A 17,995-nucleotide genomic window follows, 5' to 3' on the forward strand; every position below is an offset into this window, starting at 1 on the left:
GTCGGGGTGGAGGGGGGGGGGGTGAGGAAGGAATATCTCTTTTTTATAACATTGGTCATAATATAGTCCAACTTAAACCTTCCATGCTGTAGATCCCATTTCACCTTTTCTCTTTCCCTTTCAATTTTTAATTATTTGATGTAAATATCAAATATTAAAATTTGATATGATATAGTATTATTAAATTTCGATACGGTAAATTTAATAATTATTTACTATTAATTAAAAACATATTCTGATTATTTATATACATAATTTATCTAATTTTTACATACTAATTTTTCGAGAAATCACATATAAAATAAAAGTTAGACTTCCACTTTCAAATCTTAACGGTATAAACTTAGCATTATAAATTCATCAAGATATATAAATCAATCGTTAATGTTAACGACATATAATTAAAATGACATTCTGTATTTGATTTGACAAATCAAACTTTAATAGGATAAACTTCGATTCGATAATTTATTTCCATCCCTATATATTTCAGTCAAACAAATTTTTTTCTTAGAATAAGACTATTTGTCGACTCCACTGTAACAACCTCTTGACTTTATTTAAGATTAAAAAAACAAAACAAGTTATAACAACTCAAGATGTCATGTTAGAATTAAACTTTACAAAATTATTTTATTTTCCTTAATTTAATCTTAATATAGATAAACATAAACAGCAAAAATACAAAATAAAAAAAATTGGTACCTGACAAGTGATAATGCTTCCAACTTAACTTAGCAGAAGAGTGATAGAGTCCTTCCCACACACTAAAAAATAAAAAGACTCAATTTTTATCATTCTTTCTCTTTCAAGATTCCTACTTTTTTGCTCTTTCAACATTTATTGCTCAATTTATTTAAGTTAAGAGGAAAAAAAAAACATTCTTTTTCACTCCAGAAACTTATGTATAGCAATCATATACATTAATGTTATGTTTTTTTGGTTTTTACTTTTTTAAAATTCTTGATATTATGCTCAACTTTTTAGCTAAGTGTCCTTTTTGATGTTCCCATCTCCATAGTAGTTCTTGTTTTTTTTTGTTTTTTTAGCAAAGAACAAGATTTGGAGTAATGGGTACTGGAGTTTTCATCTTCTTTGTTTGGTTTGCTGTTTTTCTTCTCATTAATGGCAGCCAAGCACAGCCAGGTAATAACCCTTTTTTTTTTGCTTATTTTGTTTGTGGGGTTCTAGATTTAGTTGTTCTCGTTCATGGGTTTCTGTTGTTATGTGTTGTACTACTTTTTTTTAAAGAAAATTTGTGTGATTTCCTTGAAATAGCTTGTCTTGATGTTCATAGTGTATTTCTCTGTGCAAGATTTGATTTTTAAGAGTATCTTTTAATCTTAGTGAAGGGTGTGGCAGAATGGTAAAGTTTCTTTCACACTTAATCAGAGATGAAGTTGTCTTTGTTAGGGAGCGCTAAGACCCCAATAGTGAGCTTTCTATTGCGCGAATTCGGAGTAGTTAGGGAGTTGGTTCTTGACGCTGGACTCTTGAGGCTAAAAAAAGAAGAAGGAAAGAAGTACGTGCATGACATATGTGTTTGTGTGGTGGGAGTGGATGAGGTTGTGTCTACTGCTTTTGATGGTGCTCTTTGAACAAAAATTCCTATTTGATTGGTAGTTAATTTTACTTGAAATGGAAAATGGAGAAAACAAATATAGAAGAATAGGTGAAATTAAATGTTTTGTTTGTCTCATTTCTATGTGTTACATACTTTATGGGATGTATCTATAGTTGAATGCATATTCATGGGATGTATGTATTGTGGTTTCATTCTTGAAAATCTGATGGACCATGTTACCATTTTATATCTTTGACTCGGTATCATACTTGTGGAAAGGGAACTCTGATTTAGAACAGACTCCGAGCAGAAAAAGTTTCGACCTTTTGGAGGATAAATTTTAGACTATGTCGAATAGCTTAATCCAATCCTTGAAGGCTGGCTTGCGTCAATTGGTGTCCAACGGACAATGGAGTCATGCCTATGCAGCCTAATAATATGATAAAGATCTGGCATTGATTGAGATTTGACTCAACTTGCTATAAATGAGAGAAACATTTCCTGATCCCTTTATGCAGATTGTTACAAGTAAAACACTAGAAATAAGCATAAGCCTGGAACCACTTACATCAAGTGGCCATTCAATTATTTCAAGTTAAATTCTCAATGCAGCTGTCAGCCTGTCCTTGTCATTTCCCATTGCACAAATTAAAATTCTGCCAGATGCCATAGGTAATTTTGACTTGTGAGAGCTGATAGAAAGAGTTATTAAATTGCATGAATAAACCACATTAGTCATAAAGCTTTTGTTGGCAATCATAAGAAGTGTTGATAATCTCAAGCAGAGAACTGATGATGTACTCAGAATTTTCTGTGAGTTAGTGATTTGAGGGTGTAACTAAAACAATAGCATCTAACAGAAAAGTGTTATGCAATCGCTTAAGTTTCTGCGAAGCTAGAGAGATTAATAGGAGGTTGGTCAAAAAAGTATTGGGGAGAGGTGCTTAGATAGGACATGACACATCCTCAACTTACCGAAGACATGACCTTAGATAGGAGGATGTAAAAAGTTAGTAGATAGTGGAGTATTGTTTCTTTATTAGTTGCTATGTTTTCTTCAATGTCGTTTTTCCTTTTTATACCTACTTTGATTTGTTGAACTCGAGCCGAGGGTCCTCCAGAAACAACTTCTCTATCTCTGCGAGGTAGGAATAGGTCGGCATATACTCTACCCCCCCCCAAATCCACTTGTGGGATTTCATTGTGTATGTTGTTGATGTTAAGAGAGATTGATAAGACATGAAATAAAATTTCTGGGTGTTGCTAAAGGAGAAAGCAGTTCTCATTCTTTAATGAAGCTTTACCAATGGGTGTGAAAGTTGGTGGATATTTCATTCTTTATGCACTGCTGATAAAATTTTAAACTGTCAAACAGGTTTTGTAAGTTTAGATTGTGGAGGCAAAGACAACTTCACAGATGAACTTGGTCTTAAATGGACTCCTGATACTCAAATGATTAGCGGAAATATAGCCAATATCTCTGTAGCAAATGAGACGAGGACACAGTATATGGCCTTGAGATACTTTCCAGCCGATAACAGGAAGTATTGCTATACACTTGATGTGATTCCCCGAAACAGGTACCTTGTAAGAGCAACTTTTCTATATGGAAACTTTGATAAGGACAATGTTTACCCAAAGTTTGATATCTCACTTGGGACAACTCATTGGGCTACAATAGTTATATCTGATGCTAATACAATGGAGTACCAAGAGGTAATATTTCTAGCCAAGGAACCTTCCGTAAGTGTCTGTTTATCCAATGCAACCACTGGGCTGCCCTTCATTTCTACACTTGAGCTCCGACATTTTAATGGTTCAATATATATGACTGAATTTGAGAATGATTTTTTCATGAGCGTCTCTGCTAGGATTAATTTTGGCGCAGCGAGTGATGATCCTGTCAGGTATGTTTCAGTTCTTCTGTTACTGTGGCAGCTTCCAAATCTATGTTCTTGCACGTTCTTGTATATTTTTAGAATATGATAGCCATTGACATTTTTGAACTGAAACAAGCAGGCTTAGGCTCTGTCCCTAGCATGGTTTTCTTCTGACTTACTGTTTTTGTTCGATTTCCGAAATTTTAATCTTCCCTTAATGTCCTTATTCTCCTAGGTACCCTGATGACCCATTCGATAGAATATGGGCGTCTGACACCATAAAAAAAGCCAATTACCTTGTTGATGTGGCTGCTGGTACTGAAAGAGTTTCAACCAAAATGCCAATTGATGTGAATACCTTAAATGGTGAGATGCCTCCTCAGAAAGCAATGCAGACTGCTGTAGTAGGAAGAAATGGCTCGTTAACTTATCGTCTGAATCTCGATGGTTTCCCTGGTTTTGGCTGGGCATTTACTTATTTTGCTGAAATTGAGGATTTGAAACCTGGTGATAGTAGGAAATTCCGGTTGGTTCTCCCTGGAGCTCCTGATATCAGCAAGCTTGCTGTTAATATCCAAGAGAATGCCCATGGGAAATATCGTTTATATGAGCCCGGCTACTTCAACTTGTCCTTGCCCTTTGTGTTATCTTTTCGTTTCGGAAAGACATCCGATTCCACCATGGGGCCTCTCTTGAATGCTATGGAAGTAAACAGATATGTTAAGAGAACTGATGGCTCTTTAGACGGTAAAACCATGCCTTTTTCTTTAACATTATTATAATGTGGTTCGTTGAAATGATTATCTGCAGTTTATTTCATTAGAAAGATTTTTTCTGTTGTAATGAGCATCTTTGTTCGTTAGTTTCAAAATAGTAAAGGCATGTCCCTTACTCTTTGCATGTGTTTCAGGACCAGTTATTTCTAGTTTAGTCTCGCACTACTCTTCTGCCAATTTGACAAACGAAGGTGGTGACCCATGCTTACCAGTCCCATGGTCCTGGATCCGTTGTGACTCAGATATCAGACCAAGAGTAACATCAATGTATAGTTCATCACTTTAGCTTCTTAATGCGTAGTTTCATGTGTTCCACTTTCTGCACTTCAGTTATGGAAGAATTAAGATTACTTTCTAGTTTTCTCTTTATATTGTTCTCGCAACCTGAAGCAATGGGCTATAATTCACAACTGTCACCTTTGGCAGTAAATTGTCTGGGAAAAATTTGACTGGAAATATTCCGTCGGAGTTGACAAAATTGAGCGGCTTAGTTGAGCTGTAAGTCATAATATCGTTCTGTTAAATGTTCCATGCATATGCTGCGGTTCCCTTCTTCCTATTCTGCTGCTGTATAATCAATATGCACCCATGTTCCTAATGCAGCTGGCTGGATGGGAATTCACTGACTGGTTCAATACCCGATTTTAGCGGATGTCCCAACTTACAGATAATGTAAGTTGAGCTGCGTTTTTCAATTCAACTTTTTTAGATATTCTCTTAAAACACATTAAGTGGTAAATCTAATCATTATGTTTCTTGCAGACATCTTGAGAACAATCAGTTGAGTGGACAGCTTCCTTCCACCTTAGAAGACCTATCAAATTTGAAAGAACTGTAAGCAGCAGAATTATTTATTGACTAAATGTACAATTACTTGTAGAATTTACTCAAGCATGTTAGGCTGTAGATGCTATTCAACTATGAGTTCATGCATATGGATGAGAAGCTTAACTCTCATATTAAGCTTCTGCTCATCAGAATAAGAATCTAGCATAACCCTGGTTGAGCTGCAGATCATGATCACGTCCTTGGAACTTTTTTGGCTCCACTTGCGTCCCTTTCTCTTATTTTAGCTTGCAGTCGTATGTACTGCCTCTAGTAAAGTTCTCTTCTCTTTCTTAATGAAAATGATGATTGCAGGTACGTGCAGAACAACATGCTAACTGGAAGTGTGCCTTCTGGTCTTCGTGATAACGGTGTGATTTTGAAGTGGGTATCATTTCTGTGCTAAGTGTTTGTTTCTGAGGCCTTGTATCTTGTCATGCATTTATACTGTACTGCCATGGAAACTGTTGAGTTTACTTTTTTAGTGCTAGAGAAACTAAATTCTTAAATGTTGGATTGAGGCGGGTCTAAGGAGCGTGATATGGATAGTGAGGATTCATACTGACCCCAACTAGCTTGTGGTTAAGGTGTACTTGTTGTTGTTGATGCCTAAACCTTTTCATTTCAGCTACCAAGGTATATCTATAGGGAGCTCATGGTAGAGACTCAATACTCCTTTCTTTATGAAAGCAGATGATCTTAACATAAGTTGGCTTGTAAAGATACTCATATGTTAAATCCTCCGCGCTTGGTTGTGGTTCTTATTTCAGTTACTTAATGGTTCTTACTGCGCATTCAAAGTGTCTTCAGTTTCTACTAAGCTTGACTCATTACTTTACATTTTATATGTCGAAATTACAAATCTTAAGTTTCTCTGATAATCTTGCTGCATTTCTAAATTGTTTGTCTTGTCTGTTTCCTTACTAAATCTGCTAAAATATTCCGTATTCTCCTCAGTTATACTGGAAACTTTAATCTTCACGAAGGGGAAACCAGTCGCAGCCGTAAGAAAATCATTATTGGATCATCAGTTGGGGCTTCCGCTCTTCTTCTTGCTACTATTGCCTCTTGCATACTACTGCAAAAAGGGAAAAAAAGCTCTCCTAAGCAAGGTCTGGTGCAATACTTAATTTTGTCATTTTCATTATAAATAAATTTTTTTGGTGGGACACACATTATCTTTCTGCTTCTGTTTTAGGCCACCTCGAAATGAATTTACCTCCTCAAAGGTTTGTCTCTTCCTTGGGAGATGCTGCAACAGAAGCAGCACACTACTTTACATTAGCTGAACTTGAAGAAGCGACCAAGAACTTTGAAAGAAAGGTTGGATCAGGGGGATTTGGAGTTGTATACTATGGGAAATTGAAGGACGGGAAGGAAATTGCTGTCAAACTTCTTACAAATAATTCCTTTCAGGGGAAGCGAGAGTTCTCAAATGAGGTAAATAGGTGGATGCTCCTATTATATTCTAGAAGCTTGTCATGATGCATAAGCATGGTCTTAAATGTCGGGACTGATGCTGTGGCTAAAAACCGATTATTTATTAGTATAACTTTGTGAGGAAGATCAAGATATAAGAGGCTTCACCATTACACTTCAATGTTTTTAGATTATCGAGGAATCCATTGTTTTACTTTTGGAACTCGGGGATAATGGGCCCACCCCTCTACCTCAATTAACTTAAATACCAAACTTGGTGCAACAACCAGGTTTTGAAGTCATGACATGCACCTACCACACTCCTGCTCTGTACTACCTCTGATGTCGAATCAAAGCCCCGGAGGCTGCCTTGACACTCACATTATTTTTGCTTTTCAAGTCTGCATAGCATCTCAGTATTGAAAATGAAAGCTGCGTAATATAAAGGATTAATTTCTTCATTAAAAAAAAAAGATTTATTTTAACGCTAGAGGACACTTTCTCAGTGGTACTTTTTCACACTCATCAAATGTATATTCCATAGAAGGTCACGGGCTATAAAACCTCTAGACCAGCAATGGACTAGAACTTAATTATGTTGTTACACAGTGCTGCAACTTTTCCCTCTACATTGTGCAATTTTTGATCTGATGAAAATTAGTACAACCATATCCAGTTTATATGTGTCAAAATTACAATTTTTGGCGCAGGTCGCTCTGCTTTCAAGAATTCATCACAGAAACCTTGTACAGTTTCTAGGATTTTGTCAGGAAGATGGAAAGAGTATCCTTGTGTACGAATTCATGCATAATGGAACTCTTAAAGAACACCTCTATGGTAAGTTCATCTCGTACATTGATTACAGAAAGTTCTAATCTGAATCATGCTCAATGTGTAAAATCATTGGCAGGTCCTCAATTACCTGATCGAAGTATTAACTGGATCAGGCGCCTTGAGATTGCTGAAGATTCTGCAAAAGGTTTGTAAGAAAGGAAGAAGTTTTTTGGATTAGACAAGAAGGATCTTTCTATATTTACTGTGTTACTATTTTGATTGTTTCAGGAATTGAATATCTTCACACGGGATGTGTCCCATCCATCATCCACAGAGATGTGAAAACTAGCAATATTCTGCTTGACAAGAATACGAGAGCAAAGGTTTCAGATTTTGGTCTCTCCAAACTTGCAGTAGATGGAGCTTCTCATGTGTCAAGCATAGTACGTGGAACTGTAGGATATCTGGATCCCGAGTATGCATTCTTCTCTGGAACTTTGAGTTTTTTATTCACTGTACAAGGCCAAGCGTTGACTGCATTTTTATTCCACAACTTGTTGCTATGTGTACTCTTAATTTGTTGGAAGGATCATATATTTTCTTTGTCTCTTGAACCCCTATTAGCAAGAACAACAAAGTTTTTCTATGAATCTTAATGATGCAAATCAAGCTAGTATTCCTAACTTGAATTATATACCTGAGTTTCAAAGCCATGGGAAAAAAGCAAATCCTGGCTACATGAATAGTTTTCCCATAGCACAAGCTAATCTTTTAGCAGTTTTGCTTCACCAATTAAAAAGATTCTGCATAAATGACTCGTCCACAACTGCGACATTTCATTTGGAAAGTGTCTCGGTAGCAATATGATTTATTTATTTGATTCTCAATGCTAGATCATATCCATGGTGGTGTAAGATATTCACTTGACTGATCTTCAGTGAAACTGGAGAGCTCTGTGTATTTAATTTGTTTTATTGGCCTTGACATCACCTAATCCTCCTCTTTGAGTTCTTCCATGCAACAACGACAACTACGCACCATTGCCCAGCTAATTGATTTAGCTATGTCAGTCCTCTATAACAATTCTGCTCGGTTGTTCCCGTCTCATTCTACTAGAAAGAATTAAAAAATTTACGAAAAAATGGAGATTCTAGGGCTTCTCTAACCAGACTTTACTTCAATTATGTTATGTTCTCTTCGTCAATATATATGAAACTTCTTTCTAGTACTGCCATGTTCCAATATATGCGACTCCATTTGACAGAGCACGGAGTTTAAGAAACAAGGAAAGTGAAACTTGTGGTCTTAAAACAAGCCATAGACATTTGTGTGGCAATAAATCTTCTCATAAGGGTAAAATATAAATTTTAAAGCTAAATTGTTCTAAATATAAAAGTGTCATTCTTTTTGAGACAAAGTAAAAAGGAAAGTATGCTACATAAGTTAAGGACAGAGAGTAATAATAATTAAAACAACAAAGGACTTGTGCATAATCTCCTTTACATGAGTGTCGACAGTTGATACATCACCTTCTCTTTTAAAACTCTAGTGCCCTTCTCTATAATCTCATTTGGATTTGTTAAAACTAGCTGTTATGTTCTTTCTGCAAGAACTATGTTGAACGCTCAGAAATTTTACCTGAAGTTCGGTGTCTAATGCTCCTAAGTTGTCTTTTCCTAATAAGTTATACGTTCTTCAGGACTTTTGGATTGACTCTTTTAATTTAATGTCTATACAGATATTACATTTCCCAGCAGTTGACGGACAAAAGTGACGTTTACAGTTTTGGTGTCATTCTCTTGGAGTTAATATCTGGCCAAGAAGCAATATCTAATGAAAATTTTGGTCTCAATTGCCGTAATATAGTCCAGTGGGTAAGATTATTTTTTTATCATATGCACTATCTTTGATAATAATTTGCTACCGAATTTCCACCTTACTACTTTCTCCATTTAAAAGAAGTTGATATCTTCTTGCTTCTGATATAGTCCTATATTATTATACTCATTAGGTGTCCCAACGACCCAACCTTATACATTCATAATGTCTTTAGCTTCTTCTAACAATTTAGTGGGAACATCTGAAAAAATTATATTGACTCCTGCATAATCCCATTGTGGGGAAGGATTTTATCTATTGAACCATGCTATAAAGTTCGGTGCCGTCTTAGACATTTGCTGGACGGATTTTAAAACTTTCTACTTCTAATCATCCAGGCGAAACTACACATTGAAAGTGGGGACATTCAGGGCATTATTGACCCCGCTTTACACAATGACTATGACATCCAATCAATTTGGAAGATAGCTGAGAAAGCTTTGATGTGTGTCCAACCTCATGGAAACATGAGACCATCGATATCAGAAGTTATCAAAGAAATCCAGGATGCAATTGCAATCGAAAGAGGCGCAGAAGCAGTAAAGGAAGGTAGTTCAGATGACATATCCAGGCATTCGATGCATTCCTCCCTACACGCGGGTTCAATGGACCTAGGTGCAAGTGACCATTACTTGTCCATTGATGAATCTATCACAAGACCAGCAGCTCGATAAGGTTTTTGTTCATATGACTGTAGAATTTTGTTCATATAATAGACCATTAAGTTGTGTTATTTCCAATTCATTTTGCCATCATTTTACATATTTCTCAAGGTCTAGGATTACACAATTGTTGTTATTGACACCTTTTGTTGGAACATAACCTTCTTTTGTGCTGTGCTGTGTAAAGGCAAGTTTTTTAGCACATTTTTAGTTTCACATTTTTGGCTTGAACCAAGAGAAAAAAAGTGTAAGCAATTCTTTACTTCTATTGCCCTTTTGATAGAAATTTAACCATATGAGTGGCTACAGACTTTGCTGAGGGCCTGCAACTCTGGTTTCCCTCAAGTCACTGATACATCAATACTTGTTCCTTTTTACACATTTATGATATAGGAATAGTTCAATGTTAGAAAAACTGGATTTTCTCTATGAACTAAGAAACTATAAGTAATAAGAATTGTTTACCATCTGGGAAGAGAGAACAATCTGATTGACGACGAAGGCCATAAACATGCAGCAGATTTACTGATCTGGGAAGATGCGCTCAAGAATGTGGTGTTTATTGTCCTAGCAGACTTAAGTCATGCAAATTTATTTAGTTTTCCAGTGTACCAAAGAAAACATTAAATGGTAAATGTTGGTGTAGAAATGTTGGCTGATTAAGTAATCTATGTGAAGTTATTGTTGGAAGGGGTTAAAAGGGGGGTGGACAAAGTTAATTGGTACTTGTGTTGGTGGGAGGTAGTGTGTGCTCGATGTAGTAGTTGAGCTATGCAATAAGATGTTCGTAATACGTGCAAGAGAAGTAGCTGAGTTGTGCAGCCTAGTATTCATGTTGGTGAGAGGTAGCACATGCTCAATGAAGAAGCTGAGGTACGTAGCTTGATACTTATTGGTGGGCGTGCTTGATGAAGTAGCTAAAGTGTGCAACATGATACTTATGTTGATGGGAAGTAGCATGTGCTCGATGAAGTAGTTGAGGTGCACAATTTGGCACTTGTGTTGGTAGGAGGTAATACGTGCTCGAGAGAAGCAGTTGAGTTGTGCAACTTGATACTAAATGTTGGTGAGAGGTAGTACATGCCCGATGAAGTAGCTGAGGTACGTAGCTTGGTACTTGTATCAATGGGCAGATAGCACGTTCTCAATGAAGTAGTTGAGGTGCGCAACATGATACTCGTATTGGTGGAAAGTAGCACGTGCTCGATGAAGTAGTTGAAGTGTGCAACATGATACTCATGTTGGTGGGCAGTACCACATGCTCGATGAAGTAGTTGAGGAGCGCAACTTGATACTCATATCAGCGGGAGGTAGCACGTGCTCGATAAAGTAGTTGAGGTGCATAAAAACTGGTCCGAACAAAAAAGAGGGGTAGTCATGTGAGGGAATATGTAGAATGGAACAGTCCAAACACACTTAGGCCAATAGTATACTCCCTCCGTCCCTTTTTAGTTGTCCACTTTAGAAATGTCACACAGATTAAGGCAACAATGATTAGCACAGTGAAGTTACAATTTTACCCTTATGACAACTTTTCACTTCAAAATTACAACCACTTCTTTGAATTCAAGTGAAATAAATTGGAGGGAAACAACATACACTTTTAGAAATTTTCAATAAGTGTAAATAAGGGTATAATAGGAAAAAATTTGTTGTCTTTTCTTGATTTGTCAAAATGGACAACTAAATAGGGACAACCAAAAAAGGAAATATGGACAAGTAAATAGGGACGGAGGGAGTATTATATATATAGAACGTAAGTTTTGCTTTTTACCATGGGATGGATTTCACTATATTTTTAACCATTGGATGAGATTTTCATCCTTATCTCAATTTTTTTTTAGATAAGTAAAAATTATCTATAAATATTAATAGGATAGTGTAATCTTCATTTTCACCATGGGATGGATTTCACTATATTTTTAACCATAGGATGAGATTTTCATCCTTATCTCAAAAAATTACTTCTAGATAAAATAAAATTACATGTAGATAAATAGGATAGAATGTAATCTTGATTTTTACTATTGGATGAATTTCACCATATTTTTAACCGTAGGATGAGATTCTCATAGTTATCTCAAAGTTATTTTAGATAAATAAAATTATATGTAGATATTAATCGAGTAAAACTTATCCGCACATAATGTATACAACAATCTAATACATGCATCTCATGTGTTTGAATTTTTAGAAATTTTCAATAAGTGTAAATAAGGGTATAATAGGAAAAAATTTGTTGTCTTTTCTTGATTTGTCAAAATGGACAACTAAATAGGGACAACTAAAAAAGGAAATATAGACAACTAAATAGGGACGGAGGGAGTATTATTGATCAATGATTGGCCCCATGTCCTACCATTGCTACTGTCTTTGTTGCAGTGTTGTACAACATTGCTGATTATGATACCTGCCATTTCTGCTACTTGATCAATTAGTTCTGCGCCACAATGGAGAAGACTAGTCAATGTACAATCTTTTTGTTGCTAGTTTAATTATTAAAAATGGTAATGTATCTATTTAATTGAGTTGAGAATCTATCGAAAATAACATCTCTATCTTTACTGAGGTCTAAAGCCAAACTTCAAAGAGAGGTTGAACTCTCTCCTTTTTTTTTAATGGAAGATTGTTATACATATTTTTATTTGAAGTATACTTTACTAGTCTTTTTAGATTCGAAACAATTAGTTATTATTTTATAATCGGAGAAGGACCTAAAATGTCTTTTAACTATTTGAATTGATACAAAATTATCCTTTGTCTCCTCACCAAAAGGTTAATGTCAAGGGTCTTTGGGGGTCAAAAGGTGTACGGAAGGTACTTTTGTACCAATTCAAATAATTGAGGGGATTTTAGGCCCTTCTCTGTTTTATAATTGATCTTCTCTGAGAATTTCTTTCAAGGAAAATTGTCATATTTGTAGCTTATGGAGTAAAAATATTGACAATGCAAATTTTCTATGAAAAACGTAAATAAAACTTGGCTCAACAATTGATAAGTTAATATAATGATATAGAAATATAACGTTGATATAATAATATTCAAATAAAATTTGGCTCTACAATTTAAATTTGACAAAAAAAATTACTTTTTTCATAAAAACCAACACAATATTCTCCAAAAATATTTTCTTTAAAGTGATCCTCACATAATTTTACCTAAATTTAGTTTTCAAAAACTTTTCATAAATGTCACTAACGATTACATATATACATGTTCAAAACAATAAATCATTTGTAATATGTCTTATTGTATATAAAGTATTTAAATTATTAAGACACTTGTTCATTTAATGATCATTTGATTGATAAACAAGTTATATTTGGATTACAATAAGGAGAGTATGACAAATGAATTAATTAGTGATACATATTTGGAATAATTGTTTCTTTTTAATGGCTTTGCTTCTTTACATGTGCATTTTGATATATTTTATTTGAATGGAAGGTCTTTCATAATGACCTTTCTATCTTTACAAATCACAAAGTAACGACATATATAAGATTTGTTTATATACCATCTTTCTCGGACCTTGATTATGGGATTATATTTATTTTATTATCATTGTTGTAAATCAGTAGTAAAATTTACATGCATTATATTAGAGGTGTGCAAAACTCGATTTAACCGACAAATTATATTGAAAAAATTACTATTAATTTATCGATATTTGATTATTCGGTTACGATTAGGTTTTTGATTTAATAATCTTAAGGTTATATTGAAATTACTTAACATTTTACTAATTTTATTTCTTAAATTTTAGTATTATTTTCAGTCTCTGACACCTTCTCTCTTTTCGACACAAACTAGTATTACCTTCTCTCTTTTGATTGCGACAAAGACAAACAACTATTGTTGCTTCTACAAATAACTTCTTGATTTGGTTGTCGATTTAGCGTGTTCACAAATCAAAACCAATAATGCTAAAATCTAATCGAATTGATTGATGCATACCTCTACATTTTACCCGTCTAGATTTCACTTGTAGAACTTCAGAAGATATTATTATATAATTTAAATTTCAAAAAATAAAAAGTATCATATTAATTGAGACAAATGGAACCCTAATGGGACCCACCTCCACCCACCTAAAAGGACATAATGTAGAAGAATCCAAATACATGTGGAAGGAAGTAAAGAGAAAGAGTTTCTTTTTATATAGTTATAAAAATTTCAGTGTTTTCTTGTAAAACGAACGGTGTTGATAGGGCAAAATCCAAAACTCTGCCTCATCTCAGTCGTCTCCCTTTCTCCCTTCTTCTCCAACGTCCGATCTTCCAGTTCCCTCCATCCCCAGGTTCATTTTTATACCTTTTTTTCAAAAAAAAATAATCACCCCTTTCTCTCTCTAACTTTCTCTCTCTAACCATTTCAATGGCAGAAATCAGAAATAGGGTTTTTCTCTGGTTCATGTCATTCATCTTACTGTTTTCTACATGGTTTTTTTTTTTGTTGAAAAAAGTCACCCCTTTTCACCCTTTCTCTCTCTATCCCCTTAACTTTCTCTCTCTAACAATTTCAATGGCAGAAATCGGAATTAGGGTTTTTTTCCTGCTTCTTGTTGTTCATCTTACTGTTTTTGATGTGGGTTTTGGTTGTTTTAAGGTATGGCGGATGGTCAAGGTTCGTCTAGGTCACCGGCGAGTCCGAACGGAGGTGGTAGTCATGAGAGTGGTGGGGACCAGAGTCCGAGGTCTAACGTACGTGAACAGGACAGGTTTTTACCGATAGCTAATATTAGTAGAATCATGAAGAAGGCACTTCCTGCTAATGGAAAAATTGCGAAGGATGCTAAGGAGACTGTTCAGGAATGTGTTTCTGAGTTCATCAGCTTCATTACTAGCGAGTATGTGTTTAATGTTTAATGATTTGTTTAGCTCGTACTAGTTTTAGTTTGGTAATGAGTTGTTGCTGGTTGAATTTTGATTTTTAGATGACTAAATGTTGTGGTTTGTGTTAAAAATGTAATCTTTTTGTTGTTGATTGCATGTTGGATTGATTTATTGTCGTGATTCATTTTCCCTCCGTGACGATTATTGGATTGATGTTATCTTTAAGATTGTTATCTTTTTATTGTTAATGAACATGCTCGCTTTGTTGACCTACTCTCTTTGTTTCAATTTGATAGTCTTGTGTAAACTTGGTATAGAGTTTAATAAGAAAATGAAGAAGAGTTTTGAATCGTATGGTTTTAAACTAAACATATGTGGAATGTATTAAATGTCCTTTAATCTTGTGGTAGTTGATATTAAAGAGTTTGCCAAAAAAGAAAGAGACATTTTTTTGAACGGAATAATAACAAGGGTAAGACAAACAAATTGGAATGAAGGGAGGATTTTGATTAGTATTATCCCGTTACGCAAAGACTCCATCTTTCTTTAATAAGTGTTGTTTATAGGTGTATGGATATGCTATAGGTTGTAGGTGATGTTCACTCTTGTTTCTTTGTTCCTTTTTGTGGAGAAATTTTATTTTTGATGTTGTTGATTTCCTTGACAATGTTGCTTGTTTCCTGATGGAATGTAGGGCAAGTGACAAGTGCCAGAGAGAGAAAAGAAAGACTATTAATGGTGACGATTTGCTATGGGCAATGGCAACTCTTGGGTTTGAAGATTATATTGAACCACTCAAGGTGTATCTTGCTCGATACAGAGAGGTAATGATCACTAAGTTTCTGATTCAGCTTTCCCTCGTCACCCTTTTACAATGAAGCATAAATTGATGGATTTTCCTCTTATGTGGTTGGTGGGATACCTGTTGGATGAATGAATTGTTGCAGATGGAGGTAAGTGAATGTCTAATATAATGTCTTTATTATCATTTCTTTTCTTTTTTCTTCTTTGCTTGTGGGAGCAACTGATTCATTTAGTAGGGTGACACAAAGGGAACGTCAAAGGCTGCTGATGGCTCTACTAAAAGAGATGGGATGCAACATGGTCCTAATTCACAGGTACTCTTTCGTGTTTTCTGCTTTTTCTCTCTATTTTTTTGTCTTGTTTGGCATCTTAAATTGCTTAAGGAAATTTTTTAAGTGCAACATCCATTAATTTGATATTCCATCGTATTGTTACAGCTTGCACATCAAGGTTCATACTCACAAGGAATGAATTATGGGAACTCTCAGGTAATTTTTTATTGTGTATCCATGATGTTTAATTGCTGCATGTCATCCTTCAGAATGCTTCATTATGCATAGAAGTCTCAATCTTCGCCTGTTATATGGGGAAATATTTTTCCAGTCTTAACCACAAAAGTGGTGGATTAACCATGATTCAGAATCCCATCGGGTACAAGAAACTCTAGGTATTTCTTTTCATCGGTTTAAGTCTTGTTAGGCAAAGTTAACCAGTATCTGTGCTGGTTGGAGATAAAAGTATCTGGTAGATTATTCTATCCGGACAACTCTGTTAGGGTAAAAAAACATGTAAAAGTTGAAACTAAGAAGAGTGTCTTTATGATTTTCAATTTATCAAGTTCTTCAATTTGACCCTTTAGTAACTATTGCAGATAAGTATAAGTGACAAATGCTATTACTGATTCCTACTTATGACAAAGATGGTAAGGTGTAGGTTGTTATTTCTTAGTTCAAATTTGAGTAAGCCGTGCTTTATATATTATAATCATCCAATGGTGGATAAAATTGTATAATGGATAGTAGGGAAGGTTTGTGTATATATTCATTCAAGGCTTGGGCCTTTATGTGATTTCACTACTTCAAAAGATGCCTAGAATTTTGCCAAAATGCTAATGATATTACCATAAGTAGAACTAAAAGAAAAGGTAAAATGAGGCAAATCCGTAGATGAGGTAAAAGAAGGGTATTATGAATAGCCTTTTCGCACTTAGGTATCTGCTTCTTCCTATTAAAACCAGTACAACTAATTTTGGAGCTGAGTCCATTGTTTCTTCCTGCTTTATGGTGATCATACATATTGCTCAGAGGACTACTTTTTTATGTGATGTCAGACTTTGCTCGATAGTTAGGTATATGAGGGATTGACATGTGCGATTGTCATTGTTCATGTGAAGTGAGACTTTCTCAACAATTAGGTATATGAGGGATGGACAAGTGCGACTGTCATTAAGTGTCAAATCCATTGTGTACTTAAGTGAGGCAGTACAGTTTTATTGAATACTTCTACCTAAATATATGTCATGAATTGAAGACATTGTGCAAAACATGGGTATCGGTGATTACCAGATAATTAAGAACTTGAAATCATTGTTCACTTGATGCTTGAGTTTGAAACCAAAATATCGGATATCAACTACATGATGCATTCCATAGATAATGGTTTTTTGCACTGGGAGTGGGAAGTTGTTTTGTTTTATATGGAGGTGTTTGATTGGGCGCAAAGTTTAAAGAAGAAAAAAAACTTTTGGCACATGTTAAAAGTACCCTTAAGACTTGTGGTTGTAAACACATGTCATGACATTTTTTTGGCTATAAATAAGAGCATTTCATAAAAAGTAAAGTGAAATATTTAAAGCTCAAGAGCTCCCAAATATAGAAAGTGGAAATGGCTCATTAACATGCTTCTTGTAGTACTATTGCCTGATAACATTGATAGTTAGATGAATTAGTACATTCATCCGAAAATTAAGGATAGTCGAGCTTGATGAGTAAACTCTATGTAATTGCTCGTGTCTTGTTGAGGTTTGCCATCTCAGCTTGTAAGACATCTATCATGTTACGATGAGTATAGAAGCCTGTGTGCACGAGAGAGATCGCACTTTGTTCTTATAGAATTCAATACAGGTGAAAAAGTTGGGGGTAATCCATGAATTTTACGCCAGCTTATGTTTGACTACTATACAGCAGCAATGTTAGTTGGTGGATTGATTGTTCAGATCCCACCCAAAGTCTTTTATGTCACTCTGATATTTACTCTCTTGAAATCGCGTTGTGCAGGGTCAGCATATGATGGTCCCGATGCAAGGGACAGAGTAAAAATCCGATCTTCGTTCTGTTTGAGAAGACGGTGGACTTAAAAACATATTCTATATATAGATCTTCTGCTGTAACCTCTGTATCATGGTTTATTTATTCTAGTGCTCTCTAGTGAGTGCCATGTCATATTTAAAGTTTGTAAATTTAGGAGATGTTTAAGAAATATTATGGACATGATTGTTTGTAGTAATAATGAAAACCATTACCTAGTACTTCAATTGCAGGATGTTGCTTCTCTATGGATGAATGAAGTTATATACTAC

The 17,995-nt window shown here is 35.0% G+C and overlaps 2 protein-coding genes across 5 annotated transcripts; both read left to right on the plus strand.

The window, feature by feature from the left end:
- Window positions 1-730: 730 nt before the first annotated feature.
- On the plus strand, window positions 731-10,044 carry LOC102579593 (probable LRR receptor-like serine/threonine-protein kinase At1g67720). The gene is made up of 15 exons (XM_006361706.2): window positions 731-1,146; window positions 2,940-3,471; window positions 3,680-4,191; window positions 4,355-4,487; window positions 4,647-4,718; window positions 4,824-4,892; window positions 4,983-5,054; window positions 5,361-5,429; window positions 6,003-6,157; window positions 6,244-6,485; window positions 7,175-7,301; window positions 7,375-7,443; window positions 7,527-7,713; window positions 8,977-9,112; window positions 9,455-10,044. The coding sequence occupies exons 1-15, from the start codon at window positions 1,071-1,073 to the stop codon at window positions 9,788-9,790; spliced, it is 2,787 nt and encodes a 928-aa protein (XP_006361768.1). The 5' UTR covers window positions 731-1,070; the 3' UTR covers window positions 9,791-10,044.
- Window positions 10,045-13,922: 3,878 nt separating this feature from the next.
- Window positions 13,923-17,969, plus strand: LOC102579916 (nuclear transcription factor Y subunit B-10-like). Of its 4 annotated transcripts, none has more exons than XM_006361707.2 (7): window positions 13,924-14,078; window positions 14,387-14,627; window positions 15,308-15,437; window positions 15,561-15,566; window positions 15,654-15,731; window positions 15,855-15,905; window positions 17,694-17,969. In XM_006361707.2, exons 2-7 carry the CDS (start codon window positions 14,389-14,391, stop codon window positions 17,730-17,732), a joined length of 543 nt encoding a protein of 180 aa, XP_006361769.1. In that variant the 5' UTR covers window positions 13,924-14,078; window positions 14,387-14,388; the 3' UTR covers window positions 17,733-17,969. The 4 variants fall into 4 exon arrangements, with proteins under 4 accessions (XP_015170957.1, XP_006361769.1, XP_006361770.1 ...); XM_006361708.2 differs by having other exon boundaries at window positions 15,666-15,731; XM_015315471.1 differs by lacking the exon at window positions 15,855-15,905 and having other exon boundaries at window positions 13,923-14,078; window positions 15,666-15,731.
- The last annotated feature ends 26 nt before the right edge of the window (window positions 17,970-17,995 follow it).

This window comes from Solanum tuberosum, unplaced genomic scaffold, assembly GCF_000226075.1.
Source record: "Solanum tuberosum cultivar DM 1-3 516 R44 unplaced genomic scaffold, SolTub_3.0 scf00371, whole genome shotgun sequence".
NCBI lineage: Eukaryota > Viridiplantae > Streptophyta > Magnoliopsida > Solanales > Solanaceae > Solanum > Solanum tuberosum.

What these genes read in the sequence shown, in the direction of transcription:
- LOC102579593 (XM_006361706.2), top strand. Translation starts at nt 1,071, where the DNA reads ATGGGTACTGGAGTTTTCATCTTCTTTGTTTGGTTTGCTGTTTTTCTT. An exon ending in TGGCAGCCAAGCACAGCCAG is followed by an intron (nt 1,147 to 2,939) that starts GTAATAACCCTT and finishes ACTGTCAAACAG; the next exon opens with GTTTTGTAAGTTTAGATTGT. An exon ending in AAAAAGCTCTCCTAAGCAAG is followed by an intron (nt 6,158 to 6,243) that starts GTCTGGTGCAAT and finishes CTTCTGTTTTAG; the next exon opens with GCCACCTCGAAATGAATTTA.
- LOC102579916 (XM_006361707.2), top strand. Translation starts at nt 14,389, where the DNA reads ATGGCGGATGGTCAAGGTTCGTCTAGGTCACCGGCGAGTCCGAACGGA. An exon ending in ATCAGCTTCATTACTAGCGA is followed by an intron (nt 14,628 to 15,307) that starts GTATGTGTTTAA and finishes GATGGAATGTAG; the next exon opens with GGCAAGTGACAAGTGCCAGA. An exon ending in TGAATTATGGGAACTCTCAG is followed by an intron (nt 15,906 to 17,693) that starts GTAATTTTTTAT and finishes CGCGTTGTGCAG; the next exon opens with GGTCAGCATATGATGGTCCC.